This window comes from Engystomops pustulosus, chromosome 8 (assembly GCF_040894005.1).
Source record: "Engystomops pustulosus chromosome 8, aEngPut4.maternal, whole genome shotgun sequence".
In the NCBI taxonomy this organism is placed as follows: Eukaryota; Metazoa; Chordata; class Amphibia; order Anura; family Leptodactylidae; genus Engystomops; species Engystomops pustulosus.
Genome location: NC_092418.1, coordinates 79,516,113 through 79,538,261, shown reverse-complemented (window position 1 = coordinate 79,538,261; position 22,149 = coordinate 79,516,113). Strand labels below are relative to the sequence as shown.

The window sequence follows — 22,149 nt, the reverse complement described above, 5'->3', positions numbered from 1 at the left end:
TGTGTTCCCTGCTAATAAATACCCTCTTCCTGTGATTGTCGTATATATTTCTTTTCATGAAATAAAGGAAAAGAAGTTTTAAATTTACTGATGGTGAGTGTCGACTTTCTCTTTTATCTCAACTCTTTTACCTTTCCCTCTACTGAATCAATATTGATTGACTTGAATATTTGGTTGCTGTTATAAGTTAGAGCATTTGAGTCACGCTCCCGTTTTGTTATGTGAACACACACTCTATTGCATAGATGGGATCTCTAACCAGGACTGGTAATAGTGCCACTTCTATTTCTATTGTTGCTTCAACAACAAAAAAAAAATACTATATTTATAGCCTCCAAGATGTTGTCACATATTTTATCTGCAGTGCTTCTCTATTTTAATGTTTGCAAGCAAGGACACAGTAATGCTTTGAATATACATTCAACAGAGCAGAATCAGCCTCTTCTCCAAGGATGTCCCGGAATCTGTAACGATAAGGAACATCATAAAAATGTTGTCATATGCCTCTTTATATTTGCATATATAAGTTTTATACCATTATACAATACTCTCCTTAACATTTAAGTTACAACACTAAAACGATATAGTCATGGAATTATGGAAACCCCAAGACCATTTGTCATGTTAAAAATATGCAAATGATATAAACTTTAAATAGTAATGGGTCTTTGAAGAATGTTCTGCCATGATGAATCCATTGGAGACACAAATCATCAAGATCTACTTTTGATAGCTTCATTTGCATTTGCCACAAATGAAGTTTCAGTTGTGTTGTTGGATGACAGGTTACTAGGCGCTTCTAGTCATGGCAGGGCATTAAGGCCACACAGGGTGCTTTGGAAATACAAGCAACATTTAGCTTGTAGTGATTAGAAGATTTGAACCGCAAAGTTCAGGTTCATGATGATATTTGGGGGTTACGGACCCTGGACCGAACCCTGAACTCTCATCAGAAGTTCCGTCTCAAGCCACCAACAGTAATGCCCACAATTAGTGCAGACATCAATACGGCATATGCGTGTGAGTACTAACGAACATTACGTCATTGGTAGTGTCAATTCTCCCCAAAATGTGGTTAATCAATTTTAATGCCTTTGGGGACTTTGCCGACTGCATTCAAATTGAAGGTGTTATCGTTGGTGTGGTTCAGGATCTGGGTTCAGCTTGGGTACCCAAACCTGGACCCAACACAGAACCGCTAACAAATCAATGTAACACTGATCTATTATTGTACTTGGAATAAAGTCTAAAGGGGTCAAAATATCAATGTTTCCTCTGAAGGTCCCTTCATAACAATGTCCATGTGATCTCCGGCTATTACATTATCTGAGATAAAAGCAGGATGCTAAAGAGAATAGACCCCATTACAGCCTTCTTTACCATTCTACTCTAGGACATAATAGTTTTTTGAGAGGGGTGACGTGAGACAGTCATTAGAATACCTGCAGATGGATGTTGGGCTCGTGCCATAATGTTGTGCGAACACTTTTTGACATTTCACTTGCACTAGAGAATAAATAATTATCTACCAATATTAACTAATCTGGCAATTCATATGTAATGCTGCTGTTTGAGAATGAACAATAAGATGGAAAAAGGAACGCACAGTTAGCCCTAAGGCAAGATCCACCCAGCTGTCGCTACCTACTTCTTATTCTACCCAAATCAGTGACAACTGGTCTACACTCCCTTCTTGAACTAAGTAAAAACACAGAAACAAAAACATAATAGACACAGAAGAATTGTCGTACAAGTGAGGTTCAAAACCTTACTTCATACTCAAGAAACAAATAGGTGGACAAAAGACAAGCAAGGGTCAAAAGATCAAAGAATGCAGATGTCCATAAAACACTAGAAAACTCCAAAGAAGGCTTAAAGAATCCTCCATCAAAATGATGGAGTGGAGTAGACTGGCAAGGAATTCTAACTGGCCAACAAATTAAGGCCACCTGATGGGTGGTAAACATCTCAATCAACTTCTATTTGCTCATATGCTCTCTCAGGAGTTGATAGATCCATCAATAAAATCCTTGTTGGATATGTGGAAAGTTCTCTAAGGCTCTTTTTTAACATTATTTCCTAGAAAGAAGACCTCAGTGTGGACGGTGACATTCTTAGAAAATCGACCCGTCCATCACTAACTGGATATATGACTACCTAACAGGAAGATCTCAATACGACCTAACGGGCAATGATGGCTTGACTAAGGGTGCATTGCGCACCAGAAACACATAGCCTTTGCGTTTCCCGACTGCACTTATTGGGATTATACTTGCTGTGTTTTAAATGGATGTATTATAAATAAAGGTACTTTGCAAAAGAAGACATATATATTTTATCCTACACCGGTGCGGAGTTTCGTTTTCCTTTTTCCTGTGGTTCACGGGGAGGAGAAGATGTTAGGGGCCGCTCGATGGGAGGGGCCGTTGATGCCAGGGAATTTAAGATAAAAGGTGATTTACGTGGATGAAAGCAAAACAATTTTAAGCTAAAAGAAGGGCGTCAGTCAGGTATTAGGGCTGTATAGGAACCTGTCACTGACTGAAAATGTGCAAATGTTCCTTCCTATCACTATTGACAACATGATTACATGATGTCATATTACATAATCACCCCTGATTTATATGAGATGTTAGTTAGTTCTAAGTTGTGTTACTAGTACTTCTGGTTTTTCATACAAAGTCTGCTGGATGAACAATTTGTATTCCACAGACATCATTGTCTTGTATGATTTTATATCTTAATATTGTGACAAATATGACTGTTTATAGTACATGTAATATTCTATAAATATTTAGGTTATTGTTTATATGATATTGTATTAAAGAGGCAGTAAGGACTCTTTTTATCTTTTTATGGCAGGCAGTAAGGACTCTACAATTCATAGATTGGTATGCTACCAACAAATCTTACATTTTTTTGTTAATGAGCTTGATTGTCAGATAATTTTTTTTCTCCATGTATAAACTGTCCAGTAATTGCAACTATTCCTATAAAAGTATTGATTAATGCATTTCCTAACAATGGAACTGTGTGGCCCTTTATTAAACTTGTAAAATGTTAATTGTAACATATTTTATTAAAGATAAATTTTTCTCTTTTCTATTATTTTTATTCTTATCTCTGTCTTTTTTTTCTACATACATGGAAAATATTTCACTTTATAGTTCAGCTCAGTAAGAAGAAAATTCTATAAAACTGGTGTCTGTTAGCAGTTAAGTCTCTAGTAAATTTAGCAACTTCTGGTGTCTGCTGTCCATCTGAGGATGAAGGCAAAGTTTATTGAGACACACTGCTATATGCAGTAAGAAGGAAAGGAGAAATAGTCAGAGACGCAAATACAGTGGTAGCAGCCATAGCAGTTGTTATGGGGCCTGCAGTGTCAGGGGGCACTAGCATCTAAGTTGATATATTGACCCACATTTATTAAAGTGTTTGTATTTAATAAATGTGCAAACCACTTGCACATGTAGTTATAAAGTGCAGTTATATGTTCCGGCTGCACTGTGTCCGACAAGACGGAAAAAATATGCACCAAAAGGGGAGTGTTAGTGCTTAGTCGGATCAATTCCTTCTGTGCCACAATTCTGCAACATGAACAAAGTGCACCAAAAAATTGTGCACTCTGTTGGAGCAGTGCAGGGGGCGCCAGATTTATGAAGAACATGCAACACAATACGTGAATGTGGCCCACCCTGCACAGTACACAGGCAAACAGCAAATTGTGCAATGTTTTTGCTAAATGTGGCCCATTATTTGGCATATCTTACAGCACAATAAGTATATAACAGAGCACATCTCCCACAGTACAGAGCATGAATCAGCAGAAATGTCGGGGGAGGGTGAGGGGAAAGCATCTACTGGGACATATCTGTGTAGATGTATGTATGTACGAACAGTGTATAAATATATCAGTCCATAAATGTGTATAAATGTGCGAACTTACAAATATGTACATTTTCAGAGGGGGTAGGGGCCCCATTCAGAAGTCTGCTATGGGGCCCTGTCTTTCCTAGTTACGCACCTGGAAATAGGTCAAAGAAATCTATTTGTAATGTAGGGTCTGGGAATAGACTAAAGACACAGACAGAGACAGTGGGCCTTCAGGCTAATTCCCTTCCAGCTGGTAACATCAAAGAGGGCAAACAGTACAATATCACAAGTCAGGAGAAAAGTCTGAAAACAGGTGGGAAGGTAGGATACCAGAATACAGGGATCAGAAATGAGATGGAACCTAGACACCTTACTACAAACTGGGTCTCTAAGAGGTACACAACAAAATGCGTGTAGGTGATTTATCTGACCTCCAGACCAAACAGAAGAGCAAAGAAGTGATATGAGTTGATGGAGAGCCTGTCAGTAAAAGAGGATTAACTGTTTATGAACCCAAGTAGAGCTGCGGGAGAGTGACATGTTTGGTACAAATCAAGCAGGGAATTAATGAAAAATAAGCTACTGTTCACACTAGGGGTGTTAATTTGCTACAGTAACCTGCACTAATCATTTTTGGAATTAAGAATGATTTTGGTAAAAGCATATCTACTGTGTTGTTTGATCTTTATTAAATTCTAAGCCTTCTTAACTTCATACAATCAATTTACAAATCACTAAAAAGATGATTTTCTAAATGAGGCCCCCACACGGGGTCATAAAAGAAACGTGACCTGGGAGATGTAAATCCATGTGACAACATACTGGTAGTCTTTTATTAGGTCAATTTCTGCTGACAGGTTCCCTTTAAAATTGCAAAATCCTTTATTTTATTCTATTTTGATTTCTGTATTTTAATCCTTTGCATATTTCATATTAAAATATATATATAAATATTAAATATATGCACCTTTTCTCAGTCTGTATAAGAAATTCTTCTGCTCCTGTAACATCTTTCTGTAAGAACATCTGAAACATACATACTGACTGGATGTATCCGATAATGTCAGAAACTGACATTGGAATTTTGACTCGTATATCCGTGATCCTGGAAGAAAAATAATATTTGCTTTTGATATGGGAAAAATACAAAAAGGGATATTTTAATTAACATTTATTAACAATGATGAAACCAAATTGGGGTATGCAAATTAATGCCAGTTTTTGGTTTAGATTTGTAGAAAAATTATTACATTTCTGAATCTGCTTAATGCCAAGGCCCCTTTTTAAATTAAATTAAAACTTCTTGGCCAAAAAAAGAAATCCTCATTTTGCCATCTTCTGGCGCTAACAGATTTTTCATACTTCAGTGTACGGAGCTGTGGGGGGTGTCATTTTTTGCGTTTTCAGATGACGTTTTCAATGAGGACTGTACAACCCTTTGATCACTTTTCATAAACATTTTTTATATGTTGCAAAATGGCGAAAAAGTGGAAAAACTGTTATTACAGTGTAATAGATTGGACACTTTTGGCCGTGGCGATACCCACCATGTTTATGATTTGTACTGTTTATTTATATTTATATCATTTCTAGGGTTGTCCTGGTCCTATCATATACTGTCATACTGGGGATTTTCCACACCATCTACTACAACGTGCAAATCGCACATTGTCAATAGTTGGATTGATTTAACCCCGTTTTAACCCATTTATTACACAGATTTCTTGATATCTACTTAAGCAACAAAAAAATAATAGAAATTTTGGGAATACAGAACCCTAAAAACGGACACCCTGGACTTTGAGAAAAAAAATCACTCCACCAACTATGTGGATTTGACATGGATTTCTTGATGTCTACTTTGCCAAAAAAAAAAAGAATTGGAATTTGGGGTATACAGATCTCCCAAAACGGACACCCTGGACTTTAAGCAAAAATCACTCCATGAGCTACTGAGTACAAGCAGCTAGAAGCTAGAGACAGCACCTGTAGTTTGAAATGACGGGATTGCAAATGGCGGCCTGTTTTTATAGGGCTGTGACATCACATAAGCCTGCCGGTTGCTGATTGTGCACATGTGATCAAGGGTCTTCCTTTCTTCTTTCCAGAGTTCTCTGCCCCATTTAACACGTTGTGCTCATGGCCATTGTGCTAATAAAGGGGGAAAAAAAATTGTTCCCACAAATCACTGTAAAACTTTGGATTCGTGCCAAACCGAAGTTTTCCTGAAATTCAAAACACATTCCACTTCATTCGAATCGATTCACCCATCTCTAATCATAGTCATATGTTCACATGAATAAATCATCATATCATTAAAACTGCCAGCACACACACAATACTATTGGAACGGCGGCGGATGACTTCAGTGCCTTTGACGTGGCACGGGCCTGCCGCTGACCGAAGGATCGCACAGAAGACCCGAGGGGGCCGCCGGAAAGGTGTTTTTTCCTTTTTTTTTTAGTGTGTTTTTTATTTTTACTTGAGTATAGGCCAAGTTCGTGGTTTTCAGCACATTTTTGTGCTGATAAACTGGGCTTATACTCGAGTATGTACGGTATATGTTTTGAAAGCAGACAATCAAGCTATTGCATTTTCCTTGATTAACAGTTGACAGCCTGTACCACCCTCATATAACTTTGTGAAAAACACAAATTATAAAACAAAATGTACATTAAAAATGGCATGAAAACATAAATTTTTACATAAAACTCACATCAAAAATAGGTATTTAAAAATAATAGAAAATGGGCAGATTTATATATGCCACAATAGACAACATCTAAAAGAATTTACACTCCCAAAAATGCTAAAACAAAAACCATGCCATATTTGGTTGCTATCCACAAATGTGTTTACCGACCAGACCCATCATGCTAGCGTGAGAGTGAGTTTGTAATTGCAATTCAAACACAGCACGGGAATCCGGCCTAGGGCTACAGAATGGAATGTGGAATTGACATTGAAATGATAATTTGACAGCCATTCCACAAGCATCAGAAAACAGCAAAAATCTGCTGATTTCTGATTCAATTTATTCCACAATTTAGCAGCAAAAATTGATTTCTGGACCGAGATCCACAACAGAAAATTCACATGCTACAGGGCAAATCATAAATCCAAGTTTTTCACAGTGTGTGTATGAGATATGGATACACCTTATACATTATACTGTTACTGTTTAAGGACACTTTCACACTAGCATAATTGGTCTGTGAATTATTGTGTCACGTAGCTACCATACTCCTAGGGGCGCATCATAGTGATGTATAATGGTGCTGCAAAACAGCAGCGCAGACACTGTAATCGTGGCTACAATATGGGGCTGCTGCTTCATCGGGAAGCAAGGACTCCAAGGATGAAATATCACTATGATGCTAGGAGTCTCATCCTCAGCACGGTGGTTGGTTCATGACACAGGGTACTGCATGATCTGTTATTCACAGAGCAACCACTCTAGTGTAAGAATGTAGTAAGGTGTGTATTATGCTGTTGCGCTTAAGCTTGGGTGTGTATTATGACGTTCTGCAGCAGCTGAGATATGTATTGAGGTGTGTGTTATGATGTACTGCAGTAGTTTTCATGTGTATTATTAGTATTAGTATTATAGTAGCTGTGTTTCAGTGTTTCATATAAGTTTTATGATGTCTAAACTAGGAGTTGAGTGAAATAAACGAGGAGGAGCAGCTGCTCTCTTTGATATGTTCTCATTCGTTATGATCCTCAACTGTTTTTGGCTTCCAAAACTGCATAAAAAACTGAACATGTGGACGTACCCTCATTCAGTATCGGTTTTGGGGCAATACTGTTATTCAGGATCTCCGTAGGAGGCTTTAAAACTATTATTTTTACTTTATAAAGTATTTACCTTTTATAAGGAAAGGAATTAATTATTGCCCCGAACCCCCCACCGCCCCCCCCCCCCCCAACCAGTTTTTTCGCTCAGGGGCCTCTATCACCCATAATCGGCCCTGAATGGAATGGTTCTACCAAAAAAACCTCATTGTGAAACAATCCTAATACAATTCTGCTTTCAGAATTCAGTAGGGGACAAACCAAGCTTATAGATAAGATTTCTCTTGAGATGGGGTAGTTCTTTGATAGCAATAACTGACATATTCAACAATCCATTTACTTCTCATGTGTCCCCAACCTCCTGTGTCTTTTCTGTTACTATAGAGCAATACATTGTGGGAATAAATTGGGAATCATACACTGAATATGAAACCTTACCACTTCTTGTCTTTTAATGGAATGGCCTCATATATATCTTGGTACTGGGAGAGCATGTGATCTACCTCACGTGTTAAATTTGATGGTTCAACATACTGAAATAAAGTATCCCACACCTACAAAATAAAGGGAAAAAATAAAGAAAAATATGATAACAAAGATTGCATTTACATCTGCACATGCACATATAATTTGGTCCCCTGGTGGACCAAAGAAACTTTTGTCTGGTAATTTTTCATTTGATCAAATAAACTATTGAATACTTAAATGTTAATTATACCAAAGGCTTCTTACAACAACCAAGCTACAAGGATGAAGGATTGTAAACTAAGGACACTGCCATACTGGCATGTTCTGCCTCTGGCAGGATCGACTCTTCTTTAGCTTCTTTTAAACTTGTTCTTAGCAAAAAAGGCTTTAAAAATTATTCAAATTAGTCTTAAGGGCTCCGGGCTCCATTAAAAGCTATGTAGCCCACAGCCCCTCCGGTTCATTTGCATAATTTTTTCTGTAAAAACCTGGGTAAAAGAAGCTAAAAGAAGAGTGATCCTGCCTGAGGGAGCACACACCAGTATGTCAGTGTGCATGGTTTACAATGCTTGATCCTGGCGGTAGATTTTCTTTAAAGGAAACCTACCACTGCTGATGGTATGTATTAGATGTAAACACCTTTGCTAGTGTTTTAAACCGCTATATCGCGGTTTAAACACATTTTGATGAACAGCCCTGAGGAAGCTACGGCGCTGTGCGCGGCCATGCGCGTGTGACGCCTCTGGCACTTCCTATGGAGGTGTGCGCGCACAAGGCTGCGCGCAGCGCCAAAGCTACCTCAGGGCTGTTCATCAAAATGTGTTTAAACCGCGAAATAGCGGTTTAAAACACTAGCAAAGGTAAGCTCTGGCACCAGCTCACCCTGAGCTTGTGCCCGGTGTTTACATCTAATACCTACCATCAGCAGTGGTAGGTTCCCTTTAAGGTTTCCATGTCCAATCCTGTCCTGGGATGGGTCATTAGAATTTTTTTTTGCTGATTTATTGTCTTAATTATTACTTCAATATCTGTTAGATTTTTCATTTCATATTCTGCATACATAGGGGCTTATTTACTAACAGTCGCGGATCGCTTTTTCGTCAGACTTTGCACCTTTTTCAAGATTTGCATGACTTGGAAAGGTATTAAACAGGTGTCTGCGTTGGGATTGTGTCAAACATGATTGGTTTTTGGTGCAGCTGCCATGCGACACAAATTGGGGGTTGTGCTGTCGGATGGTCCGACTGATTCGGACTGAGCGCAGGATTTGACTTTCAAATTGTGTTGCAATCCAATGTACTTACAGGCACCAGGAAGAAGAAGGTGACCAGAGCGGGGAAGCGACACATGCAGGATATGCAGAGTGCATTATCGTCAGGCAATGCGCTTTCAGTGAACTCCATCAGATGGGTAAGTAAATGTGCCCCACAATCTTTTTCAAGGTTTAGGGTTCTTCTCCTGCCTGATAATTTGGATTAAGCATTTATAACCTTACACCTTTTTTGCACTAATTTGGTATCTTTTCTGCAAAGCCCAACAGAAACTGTATTTTTTAAACCAATGTTTTATATCCACATGAAAGGGGTTATATGCATTGTTGCATTATTGCTTATCTTCATTAGCATACTACCTTTGACATTACTTCGTTCAAGTCATGTGACAGATTCTTGTATTCAATTTCATTGGCTGGATAAAAAGCATGTGCAGCCAAGCATCCATTTTTCTTCAGGACACGGACCGCTTCATTGACAAATTCATCTACTGGGAACCAATGAGCAGCAAGACTGGCATTCACCAGGTCCACAGAGTCATCGTTTATGGGTAACTTCTCAGCCGGAGCCACCCTATACACAGAGATATAAATACCAGTATGATGAGTGTGAAGTAATCCTCCCTCATATTATTAGTATTGGTAAATCCAATGTAATAAAGACTCACATGTATGACACATTCCTTTCTAAGGTGTTCTGTTTAGCCACATTTATTTGAGATTCACTGATGTCTATTCCTAGGACCTTCTTGAAGTGAGGAGCTAGAGGAACAGTGTAACGTCCTGTCCCACAGCCAACATCCAACGCCATATCAAGAGGCCGCCCATTTGTCTATATATAAAGGCAGAAAACACTTTAAACCTTAAATTCCTATCACATAGGTACATTATGTTTATAAAATGAAATATAAAATATTAGTAAACGGAAGTCATATACTATTATTTGTTTTGTGACATTTGGCTACTTTATACATTTGGTTGAGTAACAGGCTGTGCAACTTTCCACACTGATGCCATGTAAAAGCAATGTATGCCAAGGGTACAAATCATCTTCCTTTGGTGCAGAGGTCAAAGTTGTCTTAAGCATTGCTGCAATGTCAGCTGGGCCAGGAAATATATTTGGGAGTCATGTCACTTCTGCTGCATCAGTGTTTTCTCCTCTACTTCTAGTAGAAACTAGAAAGACCCAGAGCCTATACTTATAGATTTTAGGACTCAGCCTCAGGAAAGTTCCAGAGGACCAATCATTGGGTCTGCCTTCATTAATACCAGGTGACTTATCTGCTAAACTTTAAAATACATAATTAAATACACTATAACATAATTAAAGTGAACGGCTGCGGGAGTAGGGGGATGGTGACACAGTGTAACAGTCTGTAAAGACAGAGTACAGAGGGGCTCTGCTAACATGCCCCAGAACCTAATTTTAAAAGTTGCTTTTAGATGAAAGGCTAGGATTGCAAATATAAGAAGATTACCACAGTCAGATTTCCAGGATCTATGAGTAAGTGTTATTGGTTTATCATGCTTCAATTTGCCGCTAGATATCCTTTAATGACCATCAATGGTCTTTTTAAGATAGTTATTGCAGTCTAGTCTATAGTGACCAGGTTCTTATTTTGCAGCAAGAGATCTTGGTATCACTGTAGAGGGAGACAAGTATTTCACTGAAGGTTTTTCCTGTAAGAATAAGCTGAACATCTCTTGTTTTTAAAGCTTTCATTTGCTCAACTGTTGGATTTGAGCTTGACTTAACCATTTGACCATGCTATAGTCACTGTTGACTATGGTAATCAAAGTTGACCCCCTCCATTAGGACACTGCTTTTCCTGGTGAGCTAATCAGAGACTGAGAGATTTAAAGAGGACCTGTCACCCTCAAAAACAGGACTAAATGCTGTTTTACTAAAGTAAAAAAAACACCTAGTGCTAAAACAGATGGATCAGTGTTACACTGCTAGCGTTATCGGAAACCTCAGATAACGCTCACAAATACTGCTGCACGTATTCATGAGGGGACGATCCGAGGCGCTGCCTCTTCCCTGGACCGCCTCGCTCACTCCATAGGACAGCGATGACTGCGGGTCATGCGGCAGTCACCGCTTCTAATCCCGCCCCCTCTTGAATACGCCGGACCGCAGCAGTGTTTGTTAGCATTTTTGGAGCTTTAGTAAGCATCTCCTATTGCCGTTTTTGAGGGTGACAGGTCCTCTTTAAAGAGGTTTTTCACTTTCAACAAATACAATATTTCTATACAATTTTCCCAATAAACTTTCTGTATCACTTCCTCATGGTTTTCTAGGTCTCGGTAATGGGTTCTCTTTTAGCATTGTATTTGTAGCTGGCATAGTGCTAACAGAAGCATAGTATTTTATTTCACTTACTTTATCCTTTACATACGATAAAACTGTATTGAAGACTTCAGTGGAGACAGGTAGCATATACTTTTGATATACTAAAGAAAATGGCATCTTCCTAAACATTTGGACCGCCATGATGACTTTTGTTGGAAGTTTTAATGTAAAAATCTGGAATAGAAACAATAAGGCAAATGTAATTCATATATTTTTAGACTAAACTTGGACAAACCTTCCACCGCTCTTTAAATAATGATGAAACATTTGCAAAAAAAAGTTCAGCAGGTTTAGCAATTTGTGATGCTGGATAGTAAAGTTGGTGCATATTTTGAGATAATGGGGCACATTTACTTACCTGTCCTGACGCGTTTCCTCAAAGTGCATTGACCGACCGGAATGTACTCCGCCGCGATTCACTAAGATTGTGCGCCTGATATCCTGCATGTGTCGCTTCCCCACTCAGGTCCGCCGGAGTTCACCTTATTCTTCCTGGTGTATGCAAGTGCTTGATCTTGAGACACCATCCCCTGTGAAATACCTGTCACAGCGGCGCAAATCTAGAAAACGCTGGAAAATCTGAGGAAAGTGCAGCTGTGGACCCTTAGTAAAAAAGCCCCAATCTGTCAGGACATTTAGACACTACAAACTGTCCCTCACAGCAAACACATCATCTAATCATGTTTAATGGGAGCCTTTCCCTATTTTTTAGACCATGAAACTGCCAGCTCCTTCTGGTGGGGTATGAAAAAAATGTTTTAATATTCCCTCTTGTATCTTATAAATAATAACTTTGACCGGAGATGGGTCACTTTTTGCCTGAGATGACTGCAGAGATAGCTGTTATTGGGGTCAGAAACTGGTAACAAACAGACTTGTCGTACTTTCTGAAATGGTTCAGAAGTGCTATATTAAATTCCATCAAGAGAACCTGTCACCAAGTTTTACCCTACTAGACTACTAGCCCCCTCAAGTAGGGTATGAAATGTCCTTTCTAGAATTCCTTTTATGCTAAATATCACCCACTTACCTATAAAAAATACCCCTAAAGTCAGATAAATATGACTCTTTTCACCTCATTTTCAAATGATATGAGTCAAATTTAGTGGTTGCAGGGGTGGCCCCTACCTTTTGTTTTATAGTAACTAGAAACAAGCTTTTTGTGTTGTATTAAAGATAAGGATCACATATTTTGCTTCACATTAGGCTTATGGCTTTATGAACTAATGTGTAACCAGAGAGATACAGACATACATAAGACATAGTTGGAAATGCAAGCAGACAAAGATCCAGTGTCTGCCTATTTTTAATTGCCTGTATGTCCAGGTCTGTTGCACACACATCCATAAGGCTGATCTGAAAGATGAGATTCTTATCTTTAAACACTCATTTTGTTTTGATATGTGTGTCTAAGTACTATAGAATAGATACATAGATACAAAGATACAGGCTAATGACACCCCCTCTGCAACCACTAAACTTGAATTACCTCATGTGAAAATGGGATATTTGCCTAACTTTGGGGTACATTCTTTGTATATTAAAACATGTGATACTTCACATAATAAAGAGAAATCTAAAAAGGACATTTCATATTCTACCTGATGAGTCTAGTAGTTTACTAGTGACAGGTTCCCATTAAGATCACGCATTACGGAGTCAAACCCTTTTTATGACCCAAGACAGGACACAATGCAATCAAATCAGATACATACATGAATACACATAGAGGGGGATACAACTCAAATGTCAGGGTTCTCGTGATCAATTAAATATACATGAGACAAACCACTGGGTAAGAAAATATTGACAATATTTACTACACAAATGAAGGGAGAAAGATACAGATAGATGTATATAAATACATAAAACCTCTATGAATATGTATACATGTATGTCACATACACAAACATATGTGTCAATACACAGGCATGTCATCATAGAGATGAGCATCTGTGGTTTAAATTAGATTAAAGATCTAAAGTTCAGCAACGTTCTTTAGATTAAAGAAGGAATTCTAGAAAGCAGAGCTTATACCCTCCTGGTTGTAATGAGGTTCTTAGTATGTGAAATGGGGCATAAAATGAATTGGTCTCCTGCCCTGGCCATAAGTTATTTCCTTGGAAATACCTCTTTGTTACACTGATGTACCCATGTCGTTCACTTTGGATGTCTTTCTCAGGACTAGTGCTGTCTGCAGCCGCTTACTGCTCAATGGAACAAGAACTGGAACTGAACAAGCTGTATGCCCCAGGGCTTGGCTCACTGCCAGGGGAATATGGCTATAACTTGACTTTCCAACTCCTGCAGTTAAATAGTGAGTAGGATTTTACATGATTAGATGATGTTTTTGCCGTGGGGGTTAGTTTGGTATGCTTAACCCATTCATGACTAGGCCGATATGAACCTTCCTGACAGCCCTTTTTTAAAAATCTGATACATGTCACTTATAAGTTTTTTGTTTTTTTTTAAATTAAAGATTTTTAATACATATAAATCCAAAACAAAACCATTTAGAGACAGCGCAAAAAATACAAAACAATATAAAACATAGACAATACAACATGTCTCTACTTTATTGAGTTCTTCAAGTTCTACCTACTCTGATATTCCCCACACCTCCTGGGAAAGGGAGTAAACTATCCTGTGATAGGTAACAGCCCACTAACCTAAAATATTTTCACTGGTAATGCAAATGGCGATCTTTCCCATAAGGACCACCTTTTCCTTAGACGGCACAAATGCTGGTAATTTAACGCCATAATGAATTCATAGTGCATATAAATGTATACTAGATACGTTTCATAACTTAGCAATGCCTTAACATGACCAGGTGATTTTGAGATGTTTGAGATTTTTAAGATGTTAGGAGGCTTAAAACGTTAGGTGCAATTTTTAAGATTTTCCTGAAAATACACAAAATTGTTGGGACCAATTTAATTAGAAGGGACATAATAAGGCTCATATGATAGAAAACCCCCAGAAATGACAACATTTTGGTAACTGCGCCCCTCAAAAGATTAATATCAACTTTTGAGAAGAACTGAGACCACCACCGATCAGCAAGTTAGTCCCTATCCTGTGGATAGGGACAGCCCTTTGAAGCAATCCTCTCTACTGGATGATAAGAATAACTAAGATAGCAGGCAAGTTTGAGATAAGGTTTAATGTAGGGACATTGGGGCAGATTTACTTACCTGGTCCATTCGTGATCCAGCGGCGGCTTCTCCGATGAGCGTTCAGGTCTTCCGGCGATTCATGAAGATCCTGCGCCCGATGTCCACCAGGTGTCGCTGCTGCGCCGAAGTCCGCTGAGGTTCCCCGGAGTTCATCGTCTTCATCGTGGTGCATGTGAGTATGGCCCGTGCGACCAATTTTTTTTTTAAATGCGGCGGTTTTTCCGAATCCGTCGGGTTATCGTTCGGCCATGCCCCCCCCGATTTTCATTGCGTGCATGCCACAAACCGATTCGCCACAAACTGATCGCGTGCACCAAAATCCCAGGGCAATTCAGGGAAAATCGGCGCCAATCGGAAATATTCGGGTAACACGTCGGGAAAACCCGAATCGGGCCCTTAGTAAATGACCCCCATTGTGTATAGCACACCAGCAAAGGAATGACATCATGTGCAAGCTTCCATGTACTCATAAAAACCTTAAAATTATAAAACACCAGACCACATTGCCAGGCTCCTTTTTGCCCAATGTCCATGCGTTAGATACTTTTATCACATATGTACAAAGGAGGGGAGATTTATCAAAAGTGTTGCACAGTAAACCAATGTAGCGTGAAACTACACAGTCTTGTGTCACCAGGGTTATATCTGTATCTGATGCTGGAAGGTAATTCTGTCATACTCTACAACATCTATTAAATGGACTAGTTTACACCATAAAACTGGCCAATACTATGTTTCACCTGCCCCTTTTTGCGTCTAAATGTGGCATTTCAGACATTTTTTTGACCAATCTTTGACAATATTCTGTCGCAGACCATTAAATAAGTATCCTGGAATATTGCTTTATTAATATATTATTCTTTATACTACCTCTAGTGACATCAATGTCATCCAACACCCACCTTGGATACCCATAATGCATAATGTGTCATGTAACCTAAATAAATGAACTTTTGATTTCACTGTTTGTAAGCTCCTAAGACAGGGAAAAGAGACATTTATGCTCAGGTATGTAAATGGGTAAAGCAAATGGGCAAAATGTCTTAAAAGAATCTATCAAAATCCATCATGGTAAACCAGGGACACTTACTTATAGATCCAGGCACTGTTATTAAGGTAATCTTATATCCACGGCTTCCCTCCTTCTAAAATCAACTTTTAAAATTATGCTTATAAGCCAGAAGGGCCCCGTGGGCATTACGAGAGCCCCTCCATGTTTTACAGGGTGTTACCCTGTGTAGAGTAAAATCTTTTCATAGACGGCAGCAAAATTGGTCTTTTAGGGAGCATGTAAAATTGATAAGCCTTTATAAATTAGAATTATTTTAAACTACCATTCATAGAATATGTACGTTTTTCTATACTCCATAAATACATACATGTCTCATAATTATTAGTGCAAAATGAACATAGAAAGGGGAAGGTTCATACATATCTCCATAAAGATTAAACCCCAAATGTAAAATAAATGACTGAGCTTACAAGTGATTATAAAGTCTTCCTACCTTCTCATTTGCTTTTCAGGATTTTCCTGGTTCTGTGCTTCCCAGATTGACAAGGTTTTTAAGGACATATCCTTGGCCCTAGTTCATCTCTAGGTACCACACCTTACATTACGTAGAACAGTTAAGCAATAAGCACATTTGTACATATTTAATGGGTTTTGCCTTTCGGGATCATGGAGTCATCTTTATGAATCAGCTCAATAAACATCGGTGGTGGTGGAGGGGTAGAGGAGCAGTGAGGCAGGTACTGCAGGCAATGTCATAGGTAAGTACTACAGTTTTAATTAGTTTATACATTTCTTCACCATGTTTTTTGTGGACTCCAAGCAATCCCCTGAAAATTGACACCTTAGGGTCAATTGCAAGTAGGCCATAATTAAATGTATTTTCTGTTTAGAATTAGCCATTTGACAAATTACTACAGATGTGAAGAAAATATGATTTTTTGATCATTTTTTTTCAAAGTAGTAAAATTGAATAAACTTTTAACAGAATCTGCTCCCTTGCCCACATCCATCTACATATGCAGTGTGCATGTACTTCTACAAACTGCCAGCTGGGTCTTTCCTGCAGCTCCTTCTCCATTCTGCCTTCAGCTTAAAGGTTGGAGGGGATAAACTTCAGAAGAAATTTTATGAACCAAGGTACCTACAAACTTAGTTCTGGATATTAAAGAAGAGAATAGGGTACATGTGATATAAGTTAGGCAGGTGTATCTTAGTGGAATTTCATTTTTGATACATGTGACTTTTAGGCTACATGCACATGATGTATACCTGCCGTACCGTAGTAGCGCTGCTCACCCCTGCCTCTCTCCATAGGAATATACAGCACTAGGCGCCATATTCCGTAGAAAGATAGGACATGTCTTATGTTTCTACGGGCTACAAAAACGGTATGGTGCCACATGTGTACGGCACCGTACCACTCCTGTACAGAGCCGTAAGGCCATAGAGGTGTATGGGAGAGGTATATACACTGTATATACGTACCTCATGCGTTCATGTGAATGTAGCCTTAGGCTTTAGTAAATCGGCAACTTAAAAAAAAAGAGTCTCCAAAAATTACAATCAGTTTTAAAGGGGTTTTCCCACGATAGGCCAAAACCTGCTGATCGGTGGGGTTCTCAGTGATGAGATATCCACAGATCACGTAAACGAGGGGTCCGATGGGGTAACTTCGTAGATAGGGCCTAACTAGGAAAGGGGATAACCCCTATAAGCTAATTTCTCTGCCTGGTAGGGGGTAGCTGTAGATTTGCACCACGATTTGCAGCATTTTTGCTACTTTTTGTTGCATCAGGCGATAACCCAGAGAACACTGCAGAAAACTAGTCAATGGCGAACGGTGTAAGGCAAACTGTTTTAGGTGCAATCATTTCTAAATGCCACATACGTCACATAATAAACAAAGAAAAACAAAAGGCCAAGCAGAGAACGGTTTTATACTTGTGCCGCTGTGTTTCTAGGTGCCGCAGAACTGGAGATATCCAAAGATGAAGGAAACCTAATATCTGATACATACCTAATGAACTGAGTCCCCTTTGCACCACATATTTTATAGAAAAACTATTACAAGACCAGATTCAAAGTGGATTTCATTCAGGGATGCTGCTTTCTAAAGTATAAATCAGTAGATGTCCATTAAATATATAGTCGGGAAGGGAGAGCTGCACATAGAAATATAAATTCTTACAACAAATTGTGGTTATCTCCATATCTTCAGTTCTGTGACACCTAGAATCACAGGGGCCAGGAAGTCTGTCCAATAGTTTTATATGTGATTTAGTGTAGGACTGAAATTCCAGATGCAAGCTCGGTGTATGAGTACATGTTAATATTTAAAAGTTTCAAATATTCACAAAATATATCACGAAAATGTTTAATCAACAAAAATATTAATATAAAATTGTCATAATTTAGGTTAAAATTGTATCCACTAAAAACACCATTATAAAGGTTAAAAAAACTACACAATATGCGAAGGGGTGCACATGATAATAGAACACAACCCCTATAACCTTTTATATATTCAGGAATGGGTAACCCTACAGAGAATATGAACAGTAACAGCACTACAATTATACTGCAAGAAAAAACAATGCTTATTTACAAAAACAATACCACCAATGCAAATACTAATAAACTATATATTAGCAATAAACAAATATACAAACACACCAGCAGCCTACAGGAGGAAGCTGGACAAAGCTGCACATGTATTGTCACATGCCTGTGGCTTCCTCAGGGGTAAAACGGTAAAATGTTGTGGGGGACAAATATTTAGGGAGAGGATTTATCCTGGAGACTTTTTCCTCCCTCCCACGTTGGCTTGGAGAGGTGTGGTCTGACCCCGGGCGGGAATGCACCGCACCAGTGCACTAGCTATAGCATGTGCCAGTTCTTAGCACAGGCTGTAATGTAGGAAAAAGAATTGTCTGGCAGCATAATTGTGCTCCAAATATACTAGGAGGCTGAAGCTTATTGGTTTATCTGACATGAATTGTAGAGCGGGGTTAACAGCACCCCCCTCCCCCCTTAGTATTCAGATTCACTACCTACCAAAGAAAAATAACATGTGCTAATGGCTCCCAGGATCTTTTGCCCCTTTATCAGAACCCTTATCCTGTCTATCAGGGAAGTGAGTGTACATACACCGGTGGCGTTGCATTGTAGATGCTGTTTTGCAGCATATTAAATAGTGTTAACATTGCATTTAAGTTAACACAATGTTAGCACAATATAAACAGAATATTATGTACATAAACACAAGTTAACGCTATATAGACACAGTGCGCTAAAACATCCAGTAATGGAATATGTCTACCTGCACATACCAGCCAGTTGAAACAGACCAGTTTGTTCGGATTTCTAACACATTTGCCAGGATTTATTATGGTTTCTACAAGAAACCATAAGAATCTCCCCGTCCCTGCCACTTTTCGTGTTTCTATGATCACTATGGGTGTGTTTGGTCATAAGGAAGGCCTGCCCACTATATTTACTAGAATCGCTGAGAGACTGGAGAAAAACACTCTGACAGTTCTGACCTGGTGTACAGTACATTTTGGTCTACAATTTGTGCCCATATGTACTAATAGGCCGAAGCCTCTTAGTGAATATCAGTGCAGGGGGGAAATTTTAAGGGAAATAAATACCTCCATTATATCCGCATATACATACAAACACATTTATAAAATAAGCATATAAACATACTGTACACACAATTTCCACATGAAGACACATAGCATACACATTATACACATGAACATATAAAGCATATGCGATATACATTATACTTATACACAGGCTGTTTCTTCCACCAGTGGCAATGGCTCTGAATGCAAGAAACGGAGGGCGCCAAAAGCCTCACCTTTTTCTGCCTTCTTCTTCAGAAAGATGATGTCATAGTGCAGAGTTGGGTTGCAGGGCAGAAGAGCCGTGGTGAGCACCGGAATGCTGTGCTTGGGAGTGGGGGGTGCAGCTGCCTATATTCTGGGGAGTGGGGGAGCTGCCTATACACTGGAGAGTAGGGGAGTTTCCTATATACTGGGGAGTGGGGGGGTGACTATGGGGAGTGGGGGGGTGACTATACACTGGGAAGTGGGGAGAAGCTGCCTATGTAATGGGGAGTGGGGTGCTGTCTATATATATACTAGGGAGTGAGGTAGGGCTGCCTATACACTGGGGATGGGGGGAGCTGACTATACACTGGGAAGTGGGGGGGAGCTACTTATACACTTGGGATGCGGTAAGCTGTTTATGTACTGGGGAGTGGGGTTCTCTCTATATATACTGGGGAGTGAAGTAGGGCTGCCTATAAACTGGGGATGGAGGGAGCTGACTATACACTAGGAAGAGGGGGGAGCTGCTTATACACTGGGGAGCGGGGGGATAAGCTGCCTATATACTGGGGAGTAGGGCCAGATCAAGGTTGGTGGGGGCCCCTGGGCAGAAAATATGGTGGAGGCCCCCACTGAGTGTAGTGTGCATACACTCCTGCTCACTATCCACTATCCCATCAGTAATACAGCTACATACAGCCGCCTCGCCCCCCGTAGTACAGCTACATACAGCCGCCTTGCCCCCAGTAACACAGCTATATACAGCTGCCTCGCCCCCAGTAACACAGCTACATACAGCCGCCTCACCCCCAGTAACACAGCTACATACAGCTGCCTCACCCACGGTAACACAGCTACATACAGCCACATCACCCCCAGTAACACAGATACATACAGCCGCCTCGACCCGAGTAACACAGCTACATACAGCCGCCTCTCCCCCAGTAACACAGCTACATACAGCCACCTCACCCCCAGTAACACAGCTACATACAGCTGCCTCACCCACGGTAACACAGCTACATACAGCCACATCACCCCCAGTAACACAGATACATACAGCCGCCTCGACCCCAGTAACACAGCTACATACAGCCACCTCAGCCCCAGTAACACAGCTACATACAGCCGGCTCACCCCCACCAACACAGCTACATACAGCCGGCTCGCCCCCAGCAACACAGCTACATACAGCTGCCTCATCACCAGTAACTTAGCTACATACAGCCGCCTCGACCCCCAGGAACACAGATACATACAGCTGCCTCGCCGCAAGTAACACAGTTACATACAGCCGCCTCACCCCCAGTAACACAGCTACATACAGCCGGCTCGCCCCCACCAACACAGCTACATACTGCCATCTCACCCCCAGCAACACAGCTACATACAGCCGCCTCACCCCCAGTAAGACAGCTATATACAGCCGCCTCACCCCCACTAAGACAGCTACATACAGCCACCTCGCCCCCGGTAACAAAGCTACATACAGCCTCTCCCCCAGTAACTCAGCTACATACAGCCGCCTAGCCCCCAGTAACACAGCTACATACACCTGCCTCTCCCCCGGTAACACAGCTACATACAGCCGCCTCACCCTCAGTAACACAGCTACATACGGCCGCCTCACCCCCAGTAACACAGTTACATACAGCCGCCTCGCCCCCAGTAACACAGCTACATACAGCCGACTCATCCCCAGTAACACATCTTTATATCTACCTTCATTCCTACCAGATATGCAGTCCCATGTAACATACACCTCAGCCACACCCGCCATGCAGTTCCATGTAACATACACCTCAGCCACACCAGACATGCAGTCCCACGTAACATACACCTCAACCCACATCAGCCATACAGTCCCATGTAACATACACCTCAGCCACACCAGCCATGCAGTAACATGTAACATACACCTCAGCCCGCACAGCCATGCAGTCCCATGTAACATACACCTCAGCCACACCAGCCATGCAGTCCAATGTAACATACACCTCAGCCACACCAGCCATTCAGTCCCATGTACCATACACCTCAGCCACGCCAGCCATGCAGTCCCATGTAACATACACCTCAGCCTACATCAGCCATACAGTCCCATGTAACATACACCTCAGCCCACATCAGCCATGCAGTCCAATGAATACATGTATACAGCCACTAACCCTTCTCCACATGAAGTTTATTTTCACAGCAAAGCTCCTTTACTTCCTGCACTGAGAGGTGGCTTCACGGGAGGCTCCGCCCCTTCTGACATCACAGGTTTCCCACAGGTCTGGGGGGGCATTGCGGGGGGGGGGAAGGGTGCGATCTTGCAGGGGGTTGGGGCCATGGGGGGTGAGATCGTGTGGGGTTAGGCG

At 40.4% G+C, this 22,149-nt stretch overlaps 1 protein-coding gene across 4 annotated transcripts; it reads right to left on the bottom strand.

The window, feature by feature from the left end:
- Positions 1-338: 338 nt before the first annotated feature.
- On the bottom strand, positions 339-16,536 carry LOC140074660 (putative methyltransferase DDB_G0268948). Of its 4 annotated transcripts, none has more exons than XM_072119717.1 (7): positions 16,444-16,536; positions 11,790-11,933; positions 10,075-10,238; positions 9,767-9,980; positions 8,107-8,222; positions 4,841-4,978; positions 339-464 (listed from the first exon to the last, which is right to left on the bottom strand). In XM_072119717.1, the coding sequence occupies exons 2-7, from the start codon at positions 11,898-11,900 to the stop codon at positions 377-379; spliced, it is 831 nt and encodes a 276-aa protein (XP_071975818.1). In that variant the 5' UTR covers positions 11,901-11,933; positions 16,444-16,536; the 3' UTR covers positions 339-376. The 4 variants fall into 4 exon arrangements, with proteins under 4 accessions (XP_071975818.1, XP_071975821.1, XP_071975819.1 ...); XM_072119720.1 differs by having other exon boundaries at positions 9,779-9,980; XM_072119718.1 differs by lacking the exon at positions 16,444-16,536 and adding an exon at positions 13,890-13,980.
- Positions 16,537-22,149: the final 5,613 nt, after the last annotated feature.

What these genes read in the sequence shown, in the direction of transcription:
- LOC140074660 (XM_072119717.1), bottom strand. Translation starts at nt 11,900, where the DNA reads ATGGCGGTCCAAATGTTTAGGAAGATGCCATTTTCTTTAGTATATCAA. An exon ending in GAAAGGAATGTGTCATACAT is followed by an intron (nt 9,981 to 10,074) that starts GTGAGTCTTTAT and finishes CTCTGTGTATAG; the next exon opens with GGTGGCTCCGGCTGAGAAGT. An exon ending in CTTATACAGACTGAGAAAAG is followed by an intron (nt 465 to 4,840) that starts GTGCATATATTT and finishes TTATCGTTACAG; the next exon opens with ATTCCGGGACATCCTTGGAG.